At 48.5% G+C, this 19,110-nt stretch overlaps 1 protein-coding gene across 1 annotated transcript in view; it reads right to left on the bottom strand.

Annotated features, from left to right (window-relative positions):
• Window positions 1-15,136: 15,136 nt before the first annotated feature.
• The window catches only part of KLF4 (Kruppel-like factor 4 (gut)), a 6,037-nt gene continuing 2,063 nt past the window's right edge, over window positions 15,137-19,110 (bottom strand). Inside the window, exons 3-6 of the mRNA XM_014958091.1 lie at window positions 19,022-19,103; window positions 18,071-18,950; window positions 17,816-17,980; window positions 15,137-16,246 (exon numbers count right to left, since the gene is read on the bottom strand). Of these exons, the coding sequence (XP_014813577.1) occupies window positions 16,071-16,246; window positions 17,816-17,980; window positions 18,071-18,950; window positions 19,022-19,103 (1,303 nt within the window). The 3' untranslated portion in view covers window positions 15,137-16,070. The remainder of the gene's footprint in view (window positions 16,247-17,815; window positions 17,981-18,070; window positions 18,951-19,021; window positions 19,104-19,110) is intronic.

The following is a 19,110-nucleotide window of genomic DNA, read 5'->3' as shown; positions in this document are numbered from 1 at the left end:
GGGGTCATTTTGGCAGGTACCAGCAGCCTCTCCACTTCTAAGAAGCACACACGATTATGGATAAAGATGGGTTATGCCTCCAGAGGCTGCAAGATCTGCTTTGAAACAAGCAAGCTATCACCATGTCCCCAAGTCCTGTAAACCGGGGCTGAATTCTTTTGCATTCTCACCAAAGTACGCCGGGCCAGAAGGCGAGTTCAACCCCCACGTACGGCCTCCCTGAAAGACCCTTTTCAGCTGTGGGGTGGCAGTGACTTGCCACGTGGCCGGGCTTGGCTGGCACCATCACCTATAAAACGCTGCAGTCTGTCCCGGCGGATGGAATGCCAAGCTGTGGCACCTCCGTGAGGTAGATGAGGGAGCCGTTTGCCAAGTATGGGAGTTGGGGGGGAGGCTGTTTGCCGTTTTCCTCTGCGTGCCACCCTGCGGGGGTCCCTGCTGTCACTGCGGGCTGGGTACCACCACGGCGCAGGAGCGTGGCCCTGGTGCCCCCCTTGCCCCGCAGTCAACAAACACTGTGCTCTATAGACCTTTGCACGTCACCGACCCGTCTTGGCTTTCTGCGTGAAGATAACCCTCAAACCACATTAAACAGCTAGTACATGGGGAAATTTTGTGTGAGTTCCCAGAAGTTTTGTAGGTGCAATAAGGGTCAAATGAATCGGCTGATTAGATTAATTTTACCCGCTTAGCTTGAATGTGGGGTCAAAGGTTATTTCACCACAAGTGTTTATCTTGCTGGTTATGGTTCAGCTTGCCAACTGTTGCCATATGACCAGAACAAATTTATTCTCATAACTAGAGGAGCATTAATAACCATTTTATCAGTCAGATGTCTAAAAATCTTATTTGCTGTTCTAATGCACGTCCCCAGCATGGAGAGCTGCTGAACTGAGCGGCCTGTTTGCTTTTTGCTTCCCCCATGGACTTTTTAACTTCCTCTTCAGAAGAGCTAAACAAGCTGCTTGACGACGCATTTAATGCTGAAATCAAAAACCTAGTGCGGAGGGTGAGTAGTTTGCTAAATATCCCGGGGGGGCCTCGGTCGTGCTCATCGGCTTAATGCTGTCTGTAACCGTCAGGTTGGAGCCATGCATATGTACCTGAGGCTTAAATAACCCCAGTCTCACCGGGGCTGTCTTTGGTTACTGCTTTGCATATTCAGTGGAGGCAGCTCAGAAGTCACTGCTGTACGCCTGGCCGAGCAGAGCTGCCACCGGCCCATCAGCCTTCTGCCCAGCCAAGGAGAGGACCTGGACCTGCAGGAGGGACCTGCAAAGGCCTGACTTCCACCCAGCGCTGCTCACCACAGCCTGGCCACACTGCCCCGTGCCCCGGCAAACATCAGCCCTGGCACAAGCAGCCTGGCCTGTCAGCGGAAGCCAAGATCTATTTTCGTTTCAAACAGTCCCCTGAAATAAACAAATAAATAAATAAATACACAAACTACTTGAAAGAAAATGTTGTCAGGAACCATCCTGAAACAGATAGTGAAAAGTTTTCTTCCTGATGCATGCAAAGTCAATTAGCGTGTTACTAAATACTTGCCGGGAGACATCATCATAATAGGAACAATCAGGTCATTTGAATAGCCAAATATGCTTTTATGCCGTATTTGTTTACCTTGTAGAGCGTATCCGCGATATGCATGTAAATGCCAAAGTCTATTTCTTGTTAAGCACAGTAATCCCTCCTCCCCTCAGCCATCAGTGCGGTTCCTTGTTTGTACCTGTCAAGGGTTGCTGAAACTTACAACTGTTGGTTTAGGCAAATGCGCAGTCCTTCGCCAACAGGAATATCCTGTTTAGGGGAGTGCTCTAAGGTGCCAGTTATATAAACTTAGCTGTATACTGTCACAACAGACCACTCCGCGAAAATACAAAGAGGCGGGACAAGTGAGGGAGCCCCTTACTAGAAAACTAACCATTTGTCCAAGCAGAGGCATTGATTTTTCTCTATCAGCGCGGTCTGTGAATGATTAATTCCCAGCTATTTGCTGGTAGTGGAGAAAGCCGCTCTCAGCACGAGGAGGCTGGTGAGGTACGACAGCATCCAAGCGCACGTGAAGGCAGCCAAACGTGAGGCCTCCAACAAGCCTGGTTCTCGCTTGAGCTGCCGTTTATCAGGGGAACAGGACAACGCATGAGCACGGTCCCAGTCAGTACACTTAGTCCTACGCCAAACAGGCTTCAGCCTAGGCATGCAAAGTGAGTGGGAATAGGGAAGTGATCTTTGTTCCTCTTCTAGGTGTAGGAAGCTGAAACCCAGAGAAGTCCTGGCGCTAATTCAGCAAGGTGCTTAAGCCTGTATTTAATTTTTAAGCTCTGAAATGCGTGGGTGGGATCTGGCTCCATGGAGTCAAAGGCAAAACTCACATGAAGTAGGATTTTGCCTATTCTGACTATAAAAGTGTTTTGGGAGGGAAATAGCTTGCCTCAGGTCACACTGGGAGTCTGTGGCAAAGCTGGGAATTGACGCCAGGTCTCTGGAGTCCCGAAGTAGTGCCTTAACCTGTTCTTAACTTACTGCATGCTTCCTCCCAAAACACCATGGGACATACTTAGATACACCAGATATCGCGAATGACTGTAAGCTCGTCACTTGTTTTGGCCAGCTTTGGAGGGTAAGATGAAAAATATAGCTTTAATTTCATCCTCCGAGTGATATTTAAATAAGATACAAACAAACAAACCTGAATACATGCTCACGGAGGATTGTGTTATGTGATGTACAGCATTGCAGAATCTCTGTATTTATGTGTCAGTAAAGCGTACAGCTAAAAGTCAAGAACTATGGCATGGCATTGGCTCATGTAGGTAGCCTGTTGCTGTATGGATCCTCTTTCCTATGTTTCTAAAGCTGGAAGGCATGGCTGTTCTGGGAATGCTCGGAGATTTCCTCCAGCACCAGCTGGACCATGCAGCCAGTGCCATGCATTGATTAATTTACTCGGATTGACTCTGACCCAAAATGACACTGCCAGCCTAAACTCCTGACAAAGCTCCCCACTTCAAATAAACAGGCTGTGGTCATTTGGGGCTGCCTGCACCTGCCTTGGCAAAGGGAAAGGTGCGTCCTCAGAAAATGTTTAGGCATGGCCACCGGTGTTCACGTCTGGCCGTTGGGCTGCTAGTGGTGCTTGGGCAGGGTAGGAGACCTCCTGCCGACATGGAAAACCCAGGCCGAGTCATAGAGTCACAGGATCATAGAATGGTCCAGGCACGAAGGCACCTCCAAAGGTCATCTAGTCTGACCTCCCCGCAGTCAGCAGGGACACCCCCAACTAGACCAGGTTGCCCAGGGCTTCATCGAGCCTCTCCTTGAATATCTCCAGGGATGGGGCCTCAACCACCTCCCTGGGCAACCTGTTCCAGTGCTCCACCACCCTCACAATAAAGAATTTTCTCCTAATGTCCAATCTAAATCTGCTCCCCTCCAGTTTAAAGCCATTGCCCTCGTCCTGTCACTACAGGCCTTTGTAAACAGGTTCTCCCCAGCCTTCCTGTAGCCCCCTTCAGGTACTGGAAGGCTGCTATTAGGTCTCCCCAGAGCCTCCTCTTCTCCAGGCTGAACAACCCCAGCTCCCTCAGCCTGTCCTCGTAGCAGAGGTGCTCCATCCCCCTGATCATCCTTGTGGCCCTCCTCTGGACCCTCTCCATCAGGCCCATGTCCTTCTTATATTGAGGGCTCCAGACCTGCACACAATACTCCAGGTGAAGTCTCACCAGAGCAGAGTAAAGCGGAAGAATCACCTCTCTGGACCTGCTGGCAAGTCATCCCACCGGGAGGTGCAGCTGGACGAACGGAGCAAAGCTCACCTCACACGAACCTTACTTTGTCTGTCCCCAGCGACACCTGGGGCAGTGGCACTCCGGGATGGAGGGGCTCACCTGGGCAGGGGCACCCCGGGCAGATGGAGGGTCTCCCCCCGGTCAGCGGCACCCCGGGCAGATGGAGGGGCTCCCCCCGGTCAGCGGCACCCCGGTCAGCTGGGGGTCTCCCCCGGGCGGTGCCGGTGCGGTGGGCGCTGTGCCCCGCCGGCACGGCGCAGAAGCTCCCGCGCTGCCCGCAGCTGCCCGAGGCCAGCCGTAGCCCCAGGGCTGGTTTTGAGGTGTCGGCTCTCGTTATCCCCGGTGTCTCCCGGCTCCTTACCGCCAGTCGCTCGGCGTGAGGGAGCGCCGGGACGCCGTTCCCTACCACCCGTCCCCGGGCGCGCTGCCCGCCCGGCCCGGCAGTCCTCACGGTGGCACTAGTAAACAATTAATCACGGCTCGGCAAACCCATCTGCTGCTGCTCTGCGGCCAACGAGACCCTGCAGCCTCGCTGGTACCTGCCCCGCCGGGTCCTCGTCTGCGTTTCGGTTGTGCGGCCTCCCTCTGTCAGCAGGGACAGACCTCCAGGGTGGAGTCCGCACCTACTCTAAACCCCCTTATGCTTCCCAAACATCTCGGTATTTCTAAGCTATCCGCCTGATCTCTTAGTGCTTGCTAAAAGGCTTTCACCCAGCCTCCCAAGTACCAGAAAGTGGTAATATGAATTAATGCCTTCTTTTCATCTTCTGGCAGCCATACTTCATCTTTTTTGCCCTATATAAAACAGTAGCATTAAAAGGAAAGGAAAAAAAAACAACAAAACAACACCAAAAAACCCCAACAAACAACACACAACAACTCAGACATCTGGAGACATGATTATAATCAGCATTCAATTAGTTTTGTGGTTATTCACTCCTGAAAATCAGCATACAGGTTTTCCCACCTAGGAGAAAGGCAATAACTCACTCTTATGTGTTGTTGGAGCTTCAGACAAGCCAAATTCTGCTCACTTGGCCTTTGGAAATGAGGGATAGCTGTGTCTCTGTAGGGCATGATTCAGCCAGGTAACAAAACACGTGAGCAGTACCTGGTACTGAAGTCCAGAAGGGACAAACAAACCCTGGGTTACACATGTGCCTGCCACAAACAGGCTGTAAGGAGGAACCCAAATACAGCCAAAGGTTTTCACAAGTGACTAATGGTGTTGGATATCCTGGAAACTGAGGATGCTGTGAGGTATGTGTAGGATGTGCAGCTTTGAGGCCAGCCAAATACGCTGCCTCTGAGGATCCAGGGCTCTTCATGAGATGATCTTCAAGCTTCAAAGTCGTGCAGCTATTGTTTCTTTCTGAAATGACAGAAACAAACTGCTCTAAAAAGGAACGGGATAGATTTTTTTCCTCCAACAGGAATATGCAAGGTGTTCCTGTTGGCTGCAGTTGGTGCTGCCCTGGGACTCAGACCACCTGACATCCTCCAGATTCCTACCTAAGAGGTATGCCAGTGGCTGCTCTCTGGTCTCACCTGGGCAGGAGGCTGTCTTCTCTGTTGAAGGGAGGGAGTCTCTAAGAGCCAGCTCTTATTTCTAAACACTATCGCCTGTTCACCTGAGTATGAATATGCCCCCCCAGGTACTGCCATGCCAAGGACCACTGCAGTGGTTGCCCACCTGAGCCAGGGAACATCTGCACAACCATCGTCCTAGCTGTTGCACAGACTGCTCAGATCTGTTTGTATACTTACATTAGAGCAGAGTTTCCCTCACCTGGTACTGTGGAAGGCATCTGTGCTGGCCTGAGCCCTGCTGGGACAAAGCTGACTGGTGTGACTGGCAGACCTTAGCTCCAATTTCCAGGTCAAATCTGGTTTTGACCCATTGTCAACTTGTCCTCATGGTCTTTCAGATCAGCTCTACAGGACGTCCACGACAATTATAACAGATGCCAGAAGGATATTTCACTGTGAAATACTCCACAGAGGAGAAGGATACAGTCACCTGCCTTTAGAGGATGGGACACATCACACATGGAGGGGAGGTAACCAGTCCCAGCTCATGCTGTTGGCTCCCCATAAAGCCCCAGCCTCTCCCCAGTTATTGCTGCTTCTCCTCCTGCAAACCCTGGGCTGAAGGGATGTGCAGGAGCCCTGGCCACACAAATGCAATAAAAATAGAAAGCTACCTTCTAAAACAAAAAGTCTGATGGTGACTACGTAATTCCCCATTTAGGGTTAGTGTGTCTGTTAGGGTCTCCCTTTCAGTCTACTACTAGTTATGCAGGCAGTGCCTGGATGAGTGAGGAAGGTAGAAGCACGCCTCAGGGTCCTCAGTCAGGTGTCAAATCCGACCATCCCAAAAGTACCCGCTTTCCTGCTGTTACCCCTTCCACCCATGCACTGGGCTGCAAGTCAAGTGTTGTGGCCCCACACACCAGGGTAGCATGAGCATACAGCCTTAACAAGACTGTATAATTCCCCTCTCACGTGTACACGGAAAGATACAATATTGTAAAAGCAGTGTTTAATTGCAGGGCACAAATCCTTTCCAAAAGCAGAGCTTAACTTTTTTTTTTTTTTTCTCTGCCAAGAACATATGTATTTTGTATAGATTTAATTACATGATACAAGAAAGGAAAGAAGATTTGCCCAGATACTGTGGTGATGAGTGCCATAGAAATGCCTATAAATAAATAAAAACACAGAGGAAAACCAGACATCTGCAACAGAGTATGGGAAAAAAACCTAAAAAACAAACCCAAACAAAAAAACCACCAACAACCAAACAAAAAAAAAAACCTGCCCAGAGTTTTCTACACAGTCCCTCATTATTAAAGAAAGAAAAGCTCACCGCCACCTCTTTCTGACATAAGACCTAATGCTCGTTTGAACTCACTCCTGTCACCCTTAAGAATCACAAGGTGGGCACATCTTTATTTGCATTCTCCAGTCTCTCCTTCCTGCTGCTCCTGTGCCGCCTCATCACCTGAGAACTTGCTTATGCATACTAAATAATGAGGATCCAGAGTGCTGGGAACCTTGTGAACTTTTATGTCATTTGAATTTGGAGAAAAAAACTGAGCTTTCATACACACACACCACCTTGAAAATCCTGTCCATGTTGTGCATTTTCTTCACTGCAACAAAGGAAGTAAGATTGAAGCCCTGCAGGGGCTTGAATGGTGATGTGTGGCTTGCTTTTTCATTGCATCCATTAGACATGGAGACCACCTACCAAGCACCCTTTCTACTTGATTTCCGATTCCTCCCGTCATATTTGTGATCCTTTCATCTCAATTCCTACATCCAGCAATGTGTCTTTCATTCCACTTGAGCCACAGGACTCCAAGGGCTAGATCCTCATGAATGCACCCAGCCACGAAGTGAGAGCTCCGTCCCCCAAAACAAAACTATTAGCTTGGCTCCGTAGCACTATTGCAAATTCCCTTGCACTAAACGGGTAAGGTTAAATGCTATCACTGCAGAGAATGGAATGGGATGGAGGGGAGAGAGGGGAAGAGAAAAAGAATGAGAGAAAGAATGAAAGAAAGAGAGAGCAAGCATGATAGAAAGAAAGAGAGAGAGAAAGAGAGAAAGGGAGAAAAAGAGGAAGAAAGAAATAAAGCAAGAAAGAAAGAAAAAGAAAGAAAAAGAAAAGAGAGCTGCAACAACAGCAGACCTAGTGTACTTAAAAGAATTATCATCTGCTCCAGCTCAAAACAGCTCTGGTTTACATTCATTTATATACGAAGGGGGAGGAAATCAGAACAGCTCTTGCCCTATTATTCCCTCTAGCCTTGCTGAGGCATTTCAGCTGCCTGCAAATTTTCCTCCTACAACCTCTATCCTGTTTTCACGTCCCTGTGAAAGGGATTTCACATCTTAGGAGCCGTGCAGACAGCTGTGGAGCACACCCAGAACCCTGTGTGCCTCCAGCCACAAGCATCTTGCTGAGTGCTTGCTGCGAGTCCTGCCTGGGAAAAGAGAGACACCAGCAGCAGCACAGCAGCATCACTGCCTCCTTCCTGGGAAGTTTGCCTTTCTGCTGTCACCTCACTCCCGGAGGCCAGCCAGTGCAAAGCAGCAGGCAGTGAAAAACTCAAAAATCCACACAGTGACTTCCCTGAGCTGGAGGAAATTCATATATCAAGTTTTATATACAGTGTACATCTGCTGAGCAAGAGATTTCTTTTCTGTCTTCTGCTGTGCTCCCTAGTGGGATGCATTCACAGACAGTACTTATTTAAATGACTAACTTGGGTAGAGTTATTAAATGTAAACTCTGGCACCTTATGTTTAGCGCAAAATAAAATGCTGTAAGAAGTTAGTTGAAGCAAACTTCTGACTTACCCAGTGGTTTGGGCAATACTCAAATCATTCCTCTGCTCTGTATTCTCCCATACCATCCTTTCCCCCCCATGCCTCCCCCCGCTCCCGCCTTTGCCTTGTTCACACACGGCTTCCAGTTTTGGACCCTTAAGATTCAGATCTTAAACTTTTTCAAAGTACTACCTATTTTTATAATGCTTTGGATTTGCCTATGTGGTTCATTTGCATAGCCCCAAATCAGCATAAACCCTAACCTCATCTTATCAAGGGGATTTACCTGTAACCATCTGAATTTGGTTTGCTAATGAAGTAGTCGGATTCCCAGACAGCTAAGGTACACCTTGATCACTTCTTAGAAAGCGAAATGTCTCACCTGGAATGAATTTCAGTACCCAGTACAAAGGGACACTGGTTTTTTTGACACTTGCTCTTCAAAACCTGGGGCACAACAACAAGGGAAAGAGGTGCAGAAAAAGGGCTTTGAAAGTGTAATCAAAGAGAAAAAGCTGGAGTTAATCTTGGAAAGGTTAGATTTGGACCAATAAACACTGCTGTGGTCAGTTTCCCTTTCCATGTAACAATAAATGCTACAATAGCAAATATGTAAACCCAACCATTATTAACAATGCCTTAGTAATAAATGTGTACAAATAAATAATGAGTAATTCCAACCCATGTGGATGTTTGGGTACATAAGACAGAAAACTTTTTAACCAACAGTGTTACATCTTGCTAAGATTCATGAATCCAAAGAAAATTCTGAAAAGTAGGGTTTGTTCTGTTTTGAATAAAATGTGAAGAAACACCCATCCTTAAACAAAAAACATTGATGGGGAGGGTTTCTCAGATGTTCTGCTGATTAAAAAAACCAGTAAGCCAAAACATCTTTTAAATATTGACTGAAATATCATATTATGCTAAATTCTCCTGGCATTCTTCCTGTGTACAGTAGAGTAGATGAACTCATCAACATGTAAAAATGCACATATGTAAAAAGCTCATATTTACTTTCTCTTTCCAAATCCATTAAAAAACATAACCAAAGATGAATCTTTCCAGCCTGTGGCAGTAAACAACAAAATCAAGGCTGATTTAGAGCAGGAGGTTAGATCCTTCCCTTCTCTGCAGTACATAGGAAAGAGGAAATGGCAGGAATCTGGAAGGCAGAAGCCTCAGAAACTACAGAAAGGAAATACTTTCTTCTCCTCACCCTCCACCTGTGCTTTTAGGCTAGTTCATAATTAACCGCAGAACTCCCCGTCAGAAGGTCTCTCCGAAGGCAGAAGCTCAGGAAGGCACCAAGGAGGATCAAGTATTTATTGATTAAGTGGAATCTGTAGATCTACAGCGTAAAATAGACACAAACTGGAAAGGCCTCTGTGCCCCCCAGGCTTCTGAGCTTGGACAAACCTGTAATCATCAGGGCTCAGAAGGGATTTTTTCAGGGAGAGTGAGGTAGGATGACCCTGGAGATGCCCATCATAGGGCTACTTGTGCTTTACAAGTTATGTTTATGGCCAGTGGCTGTGGCAGAATATCAGTGGCCGGACGAAACCAGCCGCAGCTCTGCCCTGGGTTCCTGTGCTCCTCCACAGCAGAGGTAAAGGAAACCTAGTTGCCCCAACCATCACAAGTTGGTCTCTTTGCATATGAAGCTTTGCCAGTAGGTTTTACATTGTCAACATGGGAACTTTGTCAAAGCATATGCTGGTTAGCAAGTGTTTGCAGAGGGAAGGTAGTCAAACATCTTGTACAGGTGGCAGCAGCATTAGAGTATTCTCTAAGGCTGAAGAGAACCCAAACAGTTACTGGGGAAGTAGGAATGGTGAAAGCAGTGAAATATTTTGCTTTCCACTGGAAAGCATTTTGATATTTTGAAACACAAATATTAATCTGTTGCATGGCCAACGACTTCAGCCATCCCTTGTCAGGCAAGGGAGCCTGTTGCCGAAATAGTGTGATGCGGAAACTGAGAAAGCACAGCCAAACCTAGTACCTCCCAGTGCAAAGACAAACGCATCCCTTTGGGTAGCCTCCCTGAGTAGTCAACAGCATTATTGATGTTTGGAACGTAAACACAGAATAAAACCTTGTTCAGAGCTTAGAAAGCAAATTCCAACATGCTTCAGTAATCACCACTGCTGTTGCCCCTAGTAGTTTATCAACCTATTAACGGACAATATTCATTTTTATCAGAAAAAAAAGGAGCATAACAATGATGGATGCTAAGCCTGCAGGAGATACCTTGTGCTGGAAGACTCCAGCTGAGATCCGGACATCAAACAGTGCTGATGCCATGGTGGCCTCCCAGAGACCCGATGTGCAAATCAAACTCACACAGGAACCTTGAAAAACAGTTTTTCATACACGTGAGCAAAGCCCTCTCTGCAGTATTTCTACACAGCACGAAGCATACGGTGGACAGAGGGAGGCCAGTGGCAAAAGCCTGGGGAGGCAAGTTTTTCCATGTGGCAACTGCAAGCCCTCTTCCCCAGGCCAGCAAAATCAGATAGCCTTCCCACACCCTTCTGGGGTGGGAAACAAGGCTGTCCTGATGCCCTGCTCCTGCCAACCATGAAGGCACCGTGGCTAGGATGTGCACCAACAGACATTGAACACCACCAAGGAGGCTCCCAGTAAATAAATTCCTGTGTGTGTGCTGGTGGTGCAACGTTGCCTGCCGGACTATTTCTAACTGCTGCGGCAGCAGGCGAAGTCATTCTGAGTAAGTGTGGGATACCTGTTTCAAAAATTAAGGGTCTTCAGCCAACCAATACAGAGAAGCTGCATTTTGTTGAATAAAGCCTGAAAGTTTAATAGCGGAGAACTCGAATGGCAAGATTCAAGCAAGCCTTAGCTTGTGCTTGATAAACAAGCATGCTGTACCCAAAGCAAAACCATGCAAAGCTTTTCAGAGTTGCAGCAAGATGGCTGCGGTGATAGCAGCACATAATTACCCTTCTGCTCACCCAAGCTTCAGAGTGAAAGGAGCTCGGCGTGTTCTCTAAGACTTCTTGTTAATGAGCACGTCACAAGGCTGACCCCGAGCTGACCAGGTCTGTGTGAAAATCACCACCTCAGTTACAAAAGGAGTCACAGCCCCAAGAGTCCAGAGAGCATCACCAAAGGAACAAGGTCCAGCTGCCTAATACCTCTTGTGAGCCGCTACTAAAGCCACTTGTCTTCTATAAAACTCTGAGAACATGCACTCTAAATATAGAATAAACATTAGTAAAGCACAAGCCACTTCTTTCTCCTCTTGTCTTTCACACCATTAAGGTTCTAGCCTTGAGGGCTCACAGGTAAGCATCCAAAGGTGAAAAGGAGACTAACAGATACTTATATGCAGTCAGGGTGGAGAACAAAGCTGCGGAAACACCACCACCACCTACTTCCATGCCGCAGAGACGACTTCTGCACTTGGTGGTGATGCCCTCAGCAGTAATAAAAACGCCCTCCCCCCTCTCCCCCCCACCCCCCAACCTGTAAGTCACAGCAAGAGTGAAGGGCAGACAAAACGTGAGTCATCCAGGTATATGGCAGACAGGGGAATGTGGGTGTGTTACCCCATGGCTCCAAGCCAATGTGACCTCAATTAAATTTCGGTGAATGATGGGCCTTCCCCTCTTTTATGTACGTACTATCTCCTTGGTCTCCAGAGATACATCCATTTAGCCTACACACAGCTATTTAATCCGGAGAGCTCTCCTGGCAAGTACGAGTCAACATGTGGTGGTGGTGGTGGTGGCGGCAGTGGTGTTCCTCTTCCTCTCCATGTGAGTTTTGCTCACTATGCCTTGTGTTTACTTCCTCCACCCTGCACTCCTACCACATCCAGACCCTTGCCCGACCCTATGGTGTAACTACTGGCCTGTTCATTCACATTTGCCACCCGTTCCTATTCTCCTGCTGCCTTAGAGCACACAACCCAATCACACTCAGAAAAGAGGAAGGCCCAGGGAGGAACAGAGTTTGCATCTGGGTTAATTTGGAAATTCTTGCACTCAAACGCCGTTGAAGTGTTTGCCAGGGACTTCAGTGGAAGCAGGCTAGCTCTAACATCTAGCACACTCCCATAGGAAACCTGTGTAAACTAATTCGGTCGAACCGTTAGCACTCGGGGTGATTAACCGCAGGAGTCTCTGATCTCCCCTTATTAAAGAGAAGGAGAATGAAATTCACTGATTCATATCAGCTTAATACAAATCCTTGTGAGATTTGCAGTTGACTTCAGCAGCAGCAGCAGGATCTGGTAACCTCCACGGGGGAAGAGGAACTCTCTTGCGAGCACACCTTCAGGTGACGGGGGAGCTGAAGGCCCTTGCACTGGACTGCAGCCGATGACCAAGGCTGAAGCGTGCAGCCTGCCAGCCCGGGGTGTGCAGCAAGCAGGAGAGAGCACAGAAGCGCCGGGGCTCTGAGAAGATTTTTACGCTGGTGCCACTTTTGAATACTTGGCACTTGGTAGGCAGACGTGTGCCATCTTGTTTTAAACAGCTCCATCTTCACATGTTAAGTGTGCTCAAGAGAGATTTGGGCTCGGGGTAAGCAGGATTAAGGATGGCTGCAGTTTGACTGCAGAAGTCATTCTCTGCCACGAGGACTTTTCTCTTCCACAGCTAAAATAGTGCTGTGGGGCAGCTAGGGGTGCTCACCCTATGTCTGAGAGGCCACCCCTAATAACCCCAAACCCTGTTTTTTGATGCCCCAGCCCGAGCAAAGTAGCACATGAATATAGCTTTAGTAACACTAAACAAATCTTGTTTTTCAAGACACCCTTACAAGATTGCTCGGTGTTTTACATATGTTTTATGAGATAAGCTTTCTGATACCTATGTTGTTCCACTGCATCCGTGTACCGTCTTGCACCCAAGCGCAGCTCCAGGACGCCAGACACAATGAAGCAGGTGGCGAACGCAACACGCCGTTTCCAGCTCTACCTAACGCACCAGAGCACAACTGGTGCAACTGCTCATTTCACTGTTTCCCCCAGAGACCTCCTTAAGAGCAGGGACTGCCTCTCGCAGGCTGCATGCTGTAGGGCAAAAATCCAGTGTTGGCTCCAGTCCCAAAAGTATAGGAGTAGCATTTGGGAAATGGTTAAAGGAACAGCAGCATTTCTTTTTAAATACCAAGCTATAACCGTGCCTGTTTAGATCTGGAAAGAAAGTCATACATGAGGAAAGCTTAGTTAGGGTCAGGAAAAAAAATAAAATAAAATAAAAAATCAAGTGGGCAAAGAGAACAAAGCCCTTTTTCAAGAATGCTATTGTTCATGCAACTATAAACCTAGGATCTATAAAACTGTCAAGTAGAAACCGAAGTTGGCTGAAGCAGATAACACATTACTAAATGCTAGAGCATCTTATATAATTATTGAAAAGCAAAAGAAACAAGTTTCTCAGATGAAATCTTCAGAGATTTCAGTACTTATGGATGTGTTAGGATGTAGACCTTGTGCAGACGTAAAAGGTTCTGAGTGGCAGCTGTGCAGACAGAGGTGATCCTGCAGCTACCCAGGTGTGCTCCAGCGTCACCGAGATGGGACAACACTTCAGGCACACCATACGTGCCAGCTGCAACATCGACCTTGGACCTCTCATCCAGAATCCACGGGCAGAGCAACAGAGGAGGTAAAAAAAAGACTGGTTTAATTGTAAGAAGTTTTCACATGAAAAAAGGCTTCAGATAAAGGATGACTCATAACTTTAATTTAGCTGTATATACTTGCCATTTGCAAACCAAACAAGACATTCCCTACTCCCGGTGTTAACCTATAAAACACGCCAGCAAAGACAGCTTTCAGTTGAACCAAGCATGCCTCGGAGATAAGGGGTGAGAAGCATTTTTCTGCATCATTATGTTACTTACATGGACTCAGAAAGAAACGGCACCAGTCACCATACAACCAACAGACCAAAATGTGAAATTCAAGCGCATTCCTGAAGCACATTTGGGAACAAAAAGTTGATATCGCCACGCTCGTTTTAAATACTGCAAAAATCTGACTGGGTCTTGCCTGTAATTTGTTTTCCATGCTCAGCTTTATTGAGCGTTGCATACATCCAAATTCCAAGCTGAGTGACATTTCAAACCAGAGGAATAATTTCTTTCTTCTTTTTACACAGAGTAGTGAGAAAAACAGGTCCTATTCATCGAGCATTCGTGTTGAAACCATCTTATTGCCACATATTTCTAAAGAAACTAGAGCAACGAGGTCCCTCGGGACAACTGCAACAGACGGGGTAAGGAGGGGAGGCATGCAGCAGCCCCTGTGCATTGAGCTGCAGCAGAGCAGGGGCAGGCACACATCCCCCACGCACAGCGACAGCCTTTGACACCTCCCCACCCTCAGCCTTCCCAACCTCGGAATGCACACCAGGATTCCTACTGGAATCTTGGCTCCTCACCCACTGCGGAATTGCTGAATTCCCAGGACAGAGCAGGCTTCAATAGAAGCTCCACGTAGTTTATATAGTTTAAAAGGTGTTTTATGCACGCACTCTTTATTCCTTGAGTCAACTTTATTCTTTGCAACGCTACACAGCTGATTTTCCCTTCGTTCGCATGAAAGCGGTTACACCAGCTTATCTGAGAAGCCCAAGAAAACAAAGCCAGAAATTTTTCATGCTGAAAAGACCACTACAAAAAACTTCTAGGATTTGTTATCTTTGAATATGCAAAGCCTAGTGTCTCCAACAGATGTTCTTCCTCTAACAAATAATTCGAACTGAGTTATCTTAAAAACGGTAAATTAAAAATTCATCTTACAGGTGAGATAAGTGCCAATTTGATATTCAGAGCAAAAATTTTCCCTAAAAAGATGCGTTACATCAGCACTGCACTTATACAATCCTAGCTTTTAGAATCCTGAAACTACAAGCATTTGCTGCCACCCCCACCCCGCCCCCCCTTTCCTTGGGAAACTCAACCACTACCAAATACATAATAAACTCTCTTTGGACATACCCATGCACAGAAGAAGATTAGAGCAGCCATTCAGATAAAATATTATAGGTTTATTTAAAACTTATTTTCAACTTGAATATGCAAAATACAAATTCCAACAAAATGTTCATTTTTACTTCGTAGTTTACAAATATACAAAACAGAAGTTTGCTTAAATTTATATTACATATTTATTATGTAAAGAACTATATAGAAAACATTTGTTCTGCTTAAGGCATATTTGGGAATAAACCATTGTACAAACTATTGCACATCGAAACCACAGTGCATTACAGACTGTCTGCATAAAGTTACTTTCTTTAAAAAAAAGATAAACCAGGTTTATTTACCTGATTTAGGTCATAATCGGCGATCGGAAGACAAAAATATTTCCTTGTCAGATATGCAGCAGTTTGAGAACTTTGGCTTCCTGTTTTTGGTACCTCTAGAACCAACAGTCACTAAGCACCACGAAATAGGCTTTTAAAATAGAATTCTGTACCTGAATTTTTCCTCCTGTTTTAACATCGTAATGGCTTTTAGAAGGAAAAAAAAAGGAAAGTACAAGATGACATTTACATCTAATATTGCATTGAAAGAAAATTAAGGGAACGCCATTTCCCTGTGTAATATCCCCACCCTCCGAACTACACACAGTCTGTTTAACCCTGATATCCGTGACTTCCAGTCACTCCTTGGCATTTTGTAGTCCGGAAATAATTCAAGTTGGATTTACAAATGGAATGATAGAAGATCCAGTCATTGACCCCAACGTTTTTGGTTCTTTTTTCTTTTAAATGTGTATATATATAAAAAAGTTGCAAAGTCTGTATGCAATTATCCCTCTTTTCCACTCTTTAGAAGACTTCACCGTGATTATCTGTAGTGCTTTAAACTGTGTTCTCCCCCGTCCTGTGGAAGACAGTCCTTGTGCTGTAAATACTGAATCTCTACGGCAGCTGGGGAAAGATCCACTGCTTCCAATTAAAAGTGCCTCTTCATGTGTAAGGCGAGGTGGTCCGACCTGGAAAACGCCCTGTCACACCGCTGGCACTGGAAAGGGCGGTGGCCTGTGTGTTTTCTGTAGTGACGAGTAAGTTCATCGGATCGGGCAAACTTCCATCCGCAGCCTTCCCAGTCACAGTGGTAAGGTTTCTCTCCTTTTTAAAAAAAAAAAAACCACAAAAAAACCACAAAACAAACAGAAATTAAAACATGTCAGGTTTCTTTTTTTCATGGCTACCACTTCTGGTACTTTTCTTTCAAGAAAGACTAGCACACATTGTTCTGCATAAGAAACGGGGCAGCGACAAGGAAAATGCAGCAAACTACTTAAAGCAGTTGCAAGAAAACTACAAAGACTAACAGAGTAAGACTGTCTTTTCAAGACATACAGGTACTATAAAATGTTGGCGTCACTGAAATCTCCACTAAAATACTCATTTCCACCGTTCGTCTTGCACACGAGCCTTCAGAACACATACGTTTAGACAATAACAGAGTGTATTTTTGCCGGCTGATGTTATACGAGCAAATAGCAACCAGAAATAGCTCAGCAGACATAACGCATCTAGATAATTGTAGGTCTCAAGAATTAAAAAAACAGCTGGAAACTGTTTTCATTAGCTCAGCCTGATTAAGGACTCACTCTTAGTGTCTTCACTATGACAAAACCACTGTTGACGGCAGGACGAGTTTCCCGGACAGTTACCAACTCCTGGTCCCACACATACCAGAGGTGGTGCTGACCAGATCGGGACAGATGGCAATTGACCAATTGCCATCTTTACTTGACCAATTTTTTCCCCTCTACTGCCATTAGCTGGAGACGAAGCCTTACTACTGCACTACCAGTAAATTTCTCCCTTGCCTGACTCCTCTTCAGGAGAAAGTTTTGAATCAAGTCCACAACCCAGGGATTTAAATTATGCAAATTCCCAGGTTATTTAATCACTGTTACGGAATGCCCGCACTGGCGAAACCGCGCACGATGTACCTGCTTTCACAAGCTCAGTTACTGCAACACCACACTCAGCTGCAAGGTTAAAGTCTGAACTCGGGCTCAGGGACACATTTTGGCAGATTTTATCCCAATTATAGCAGCGGCCAATGAATCCGTTAAACTCTGCCTCTTTGGTGCCAGCGCAGGGGAAGACGTGCTGCCACGAACCGGCGAGGCACCCCGTCAGTGCTGCTGGCACAGCTGAAAGCCCCACGTGCAAGGGGCCCATCAAGGTTTCCTCGGAAAGGGAACGGCAGCTCGCAGAGGTGCGCGATCTCTTGCACTAGAGCAAGCCAAGACAAGAGGGGTGCGTGTGCGAAGCATTTAACCACAAGCAAAGAAAGCAGTATCTCAGAGAGAGGTCGGCTCCCTTCTCAGAAGTGGGCCAACTGCATCTCGAGCAGCAAATCCCAGCTGACTTCCAACCACCTGCTAATTAGCTAGCTGCACAGCAAGAGAGGAGCAACAAACTTTGCCTTGGCAAGAAACCCACCCGCTCCCACATCTGAGTCATTCTGAACCATTAAGCAAAACGCCGAGCCAATAAGCAAAGACTACACAAGGCTTCATGTAGCCAAAGGGGGAGGAAAAAAAGCCTGGAAACCTAGCAGAGAAGGGTTACTACTTTTTAGCCCTCCTCCTGTGCTCTCCCCTCTCTCACTGTCCAAGGGGCTCACCTCCTCCCCCTCAGACCGGGGCAACTTGCTGACCCCACGCTGGAACTGACCTGTGTGGGTTCTCAGATGCGCCTTGAGATGAGAGCTCTTGGTGTAGGTTTTGCCACAGCCCGCATAGTCACAGGTGTGGGTGGCCGTCCTTTTCCTAGGCCATGACCTGCGGCCCCTCTTAGGCTTGGTCTCCTCGGGCAGGCAGCTCCCCGGCGGCATCAGCTCTAGAGGTGGACAGGGAGGAGTGAGCACCAGCCCAGCGAGAGCCAACGCAGGAGCCCCAGCAGACCCGCCGCCGCGGCACGGGGACTCACCTTGGTACTGGAGTGTGCCGGGGGGCAGCTGCTCAGGCAGGAAGGCGGGGTAACCAGGGGCCGGGGGGTACCCTGGGGGCAGTGGCAGCGGTGGGTGGCTCAGCCCCTGGGCAGCAGGGAGACAGTCTCTGCCACTCAACATCTCCTCGGGCCCCAGCGAAGGTGTAGTCCGGGTGGGCAGCGGGCGGCCCAGGGAGAAGTCGTGCTGGGGGGCTCCTCGAGGGCCGCTCCCGTGTGGTGGTGGCGGTGGGGCCAGGGTGCACGGCGGGGCAGCCTCTTGCTTGATTTTGGGGCACATCCGTGGCAGGGGGCTGTAGGGGGCCCCGGGGCCCTCGGTGCCAGGCGGTGGGGCGGCAGCTGGGGGGCCGTTCTTGGGGCTGAGCCCCGGGTGGCTGTACTCGCCCACGGCCTTCACCACGAACTTGCCCTGCAGGCTTCCCAGGGGCGGCAGCGCCGCCGGCGCCGGCAGGTACACCGGGTCCAGGTCGGGCCGCATGAGCTCCGCCACGAAGCCTCCCGAAGGGGACACGTCGGTGATGTCGGCCAGGTTGAAGGGGGTGGCGGGGCCGGCGGCGGGGGCCCCGTCGCGGCTGCCGCCGCCGTAGAGGAGGCCGGCGGGCTCGGGTCGGGGCAGCGGGTAGGCGAAGGGCCCGGCGGGGCAAGGGCTGGCGGTGGGGGCCGGGGCGGCGGCGGGGGCCACCACCACGGCGGCGGCGGCGGTGGGCTCCTGGTGCATCAGGGAGTTGGAGAGGATGAAGTCGAAGTCCAGCAGCTCGTTGAACTCCTCAGCGTCGCGGCGCGGTCCCAGGGCGGCGGCGGCGGTGGTCTCCAGCTCCGACGGCGGCGCCTCCGCGGGCCGCGCCAGCTCCTCCCGCCACCTCTGCGGGGAGACGGGCAGGGCTCAGACCCCGGCCCGACCCCGCCGCCCCGTCCCCCTCCCCACAGACTCACGGTGCCGGGGCCCGCGGCGCAGGTGGCGGCGGGAGGCAGGAGCGCGCCGCCGGGCGCCATCTCGGCCTGGCCGGGGGGCTGCCTGCGGG

This window comes from Calidris pugnax, unplaced genomic scaffold (assembly GCF_001431845.1).
Source record: "Calidris pugnax isolate Ruff unplaced genomic scaffold, ASM143184v1 scaffold317, whole genome shotgun sequence".
In the NCBI taxonomy this organism is placed as follows: Eukaryota; Metazoa; Chordata; class Aves; order Charadriiformes; family Scolopacidae; genus Calidris; species Calidris pugnax.
Note: the sequence above shows the minus strand (reverse complement) of the source record. Positions and strands in the feature narration are given on the sequence as shown.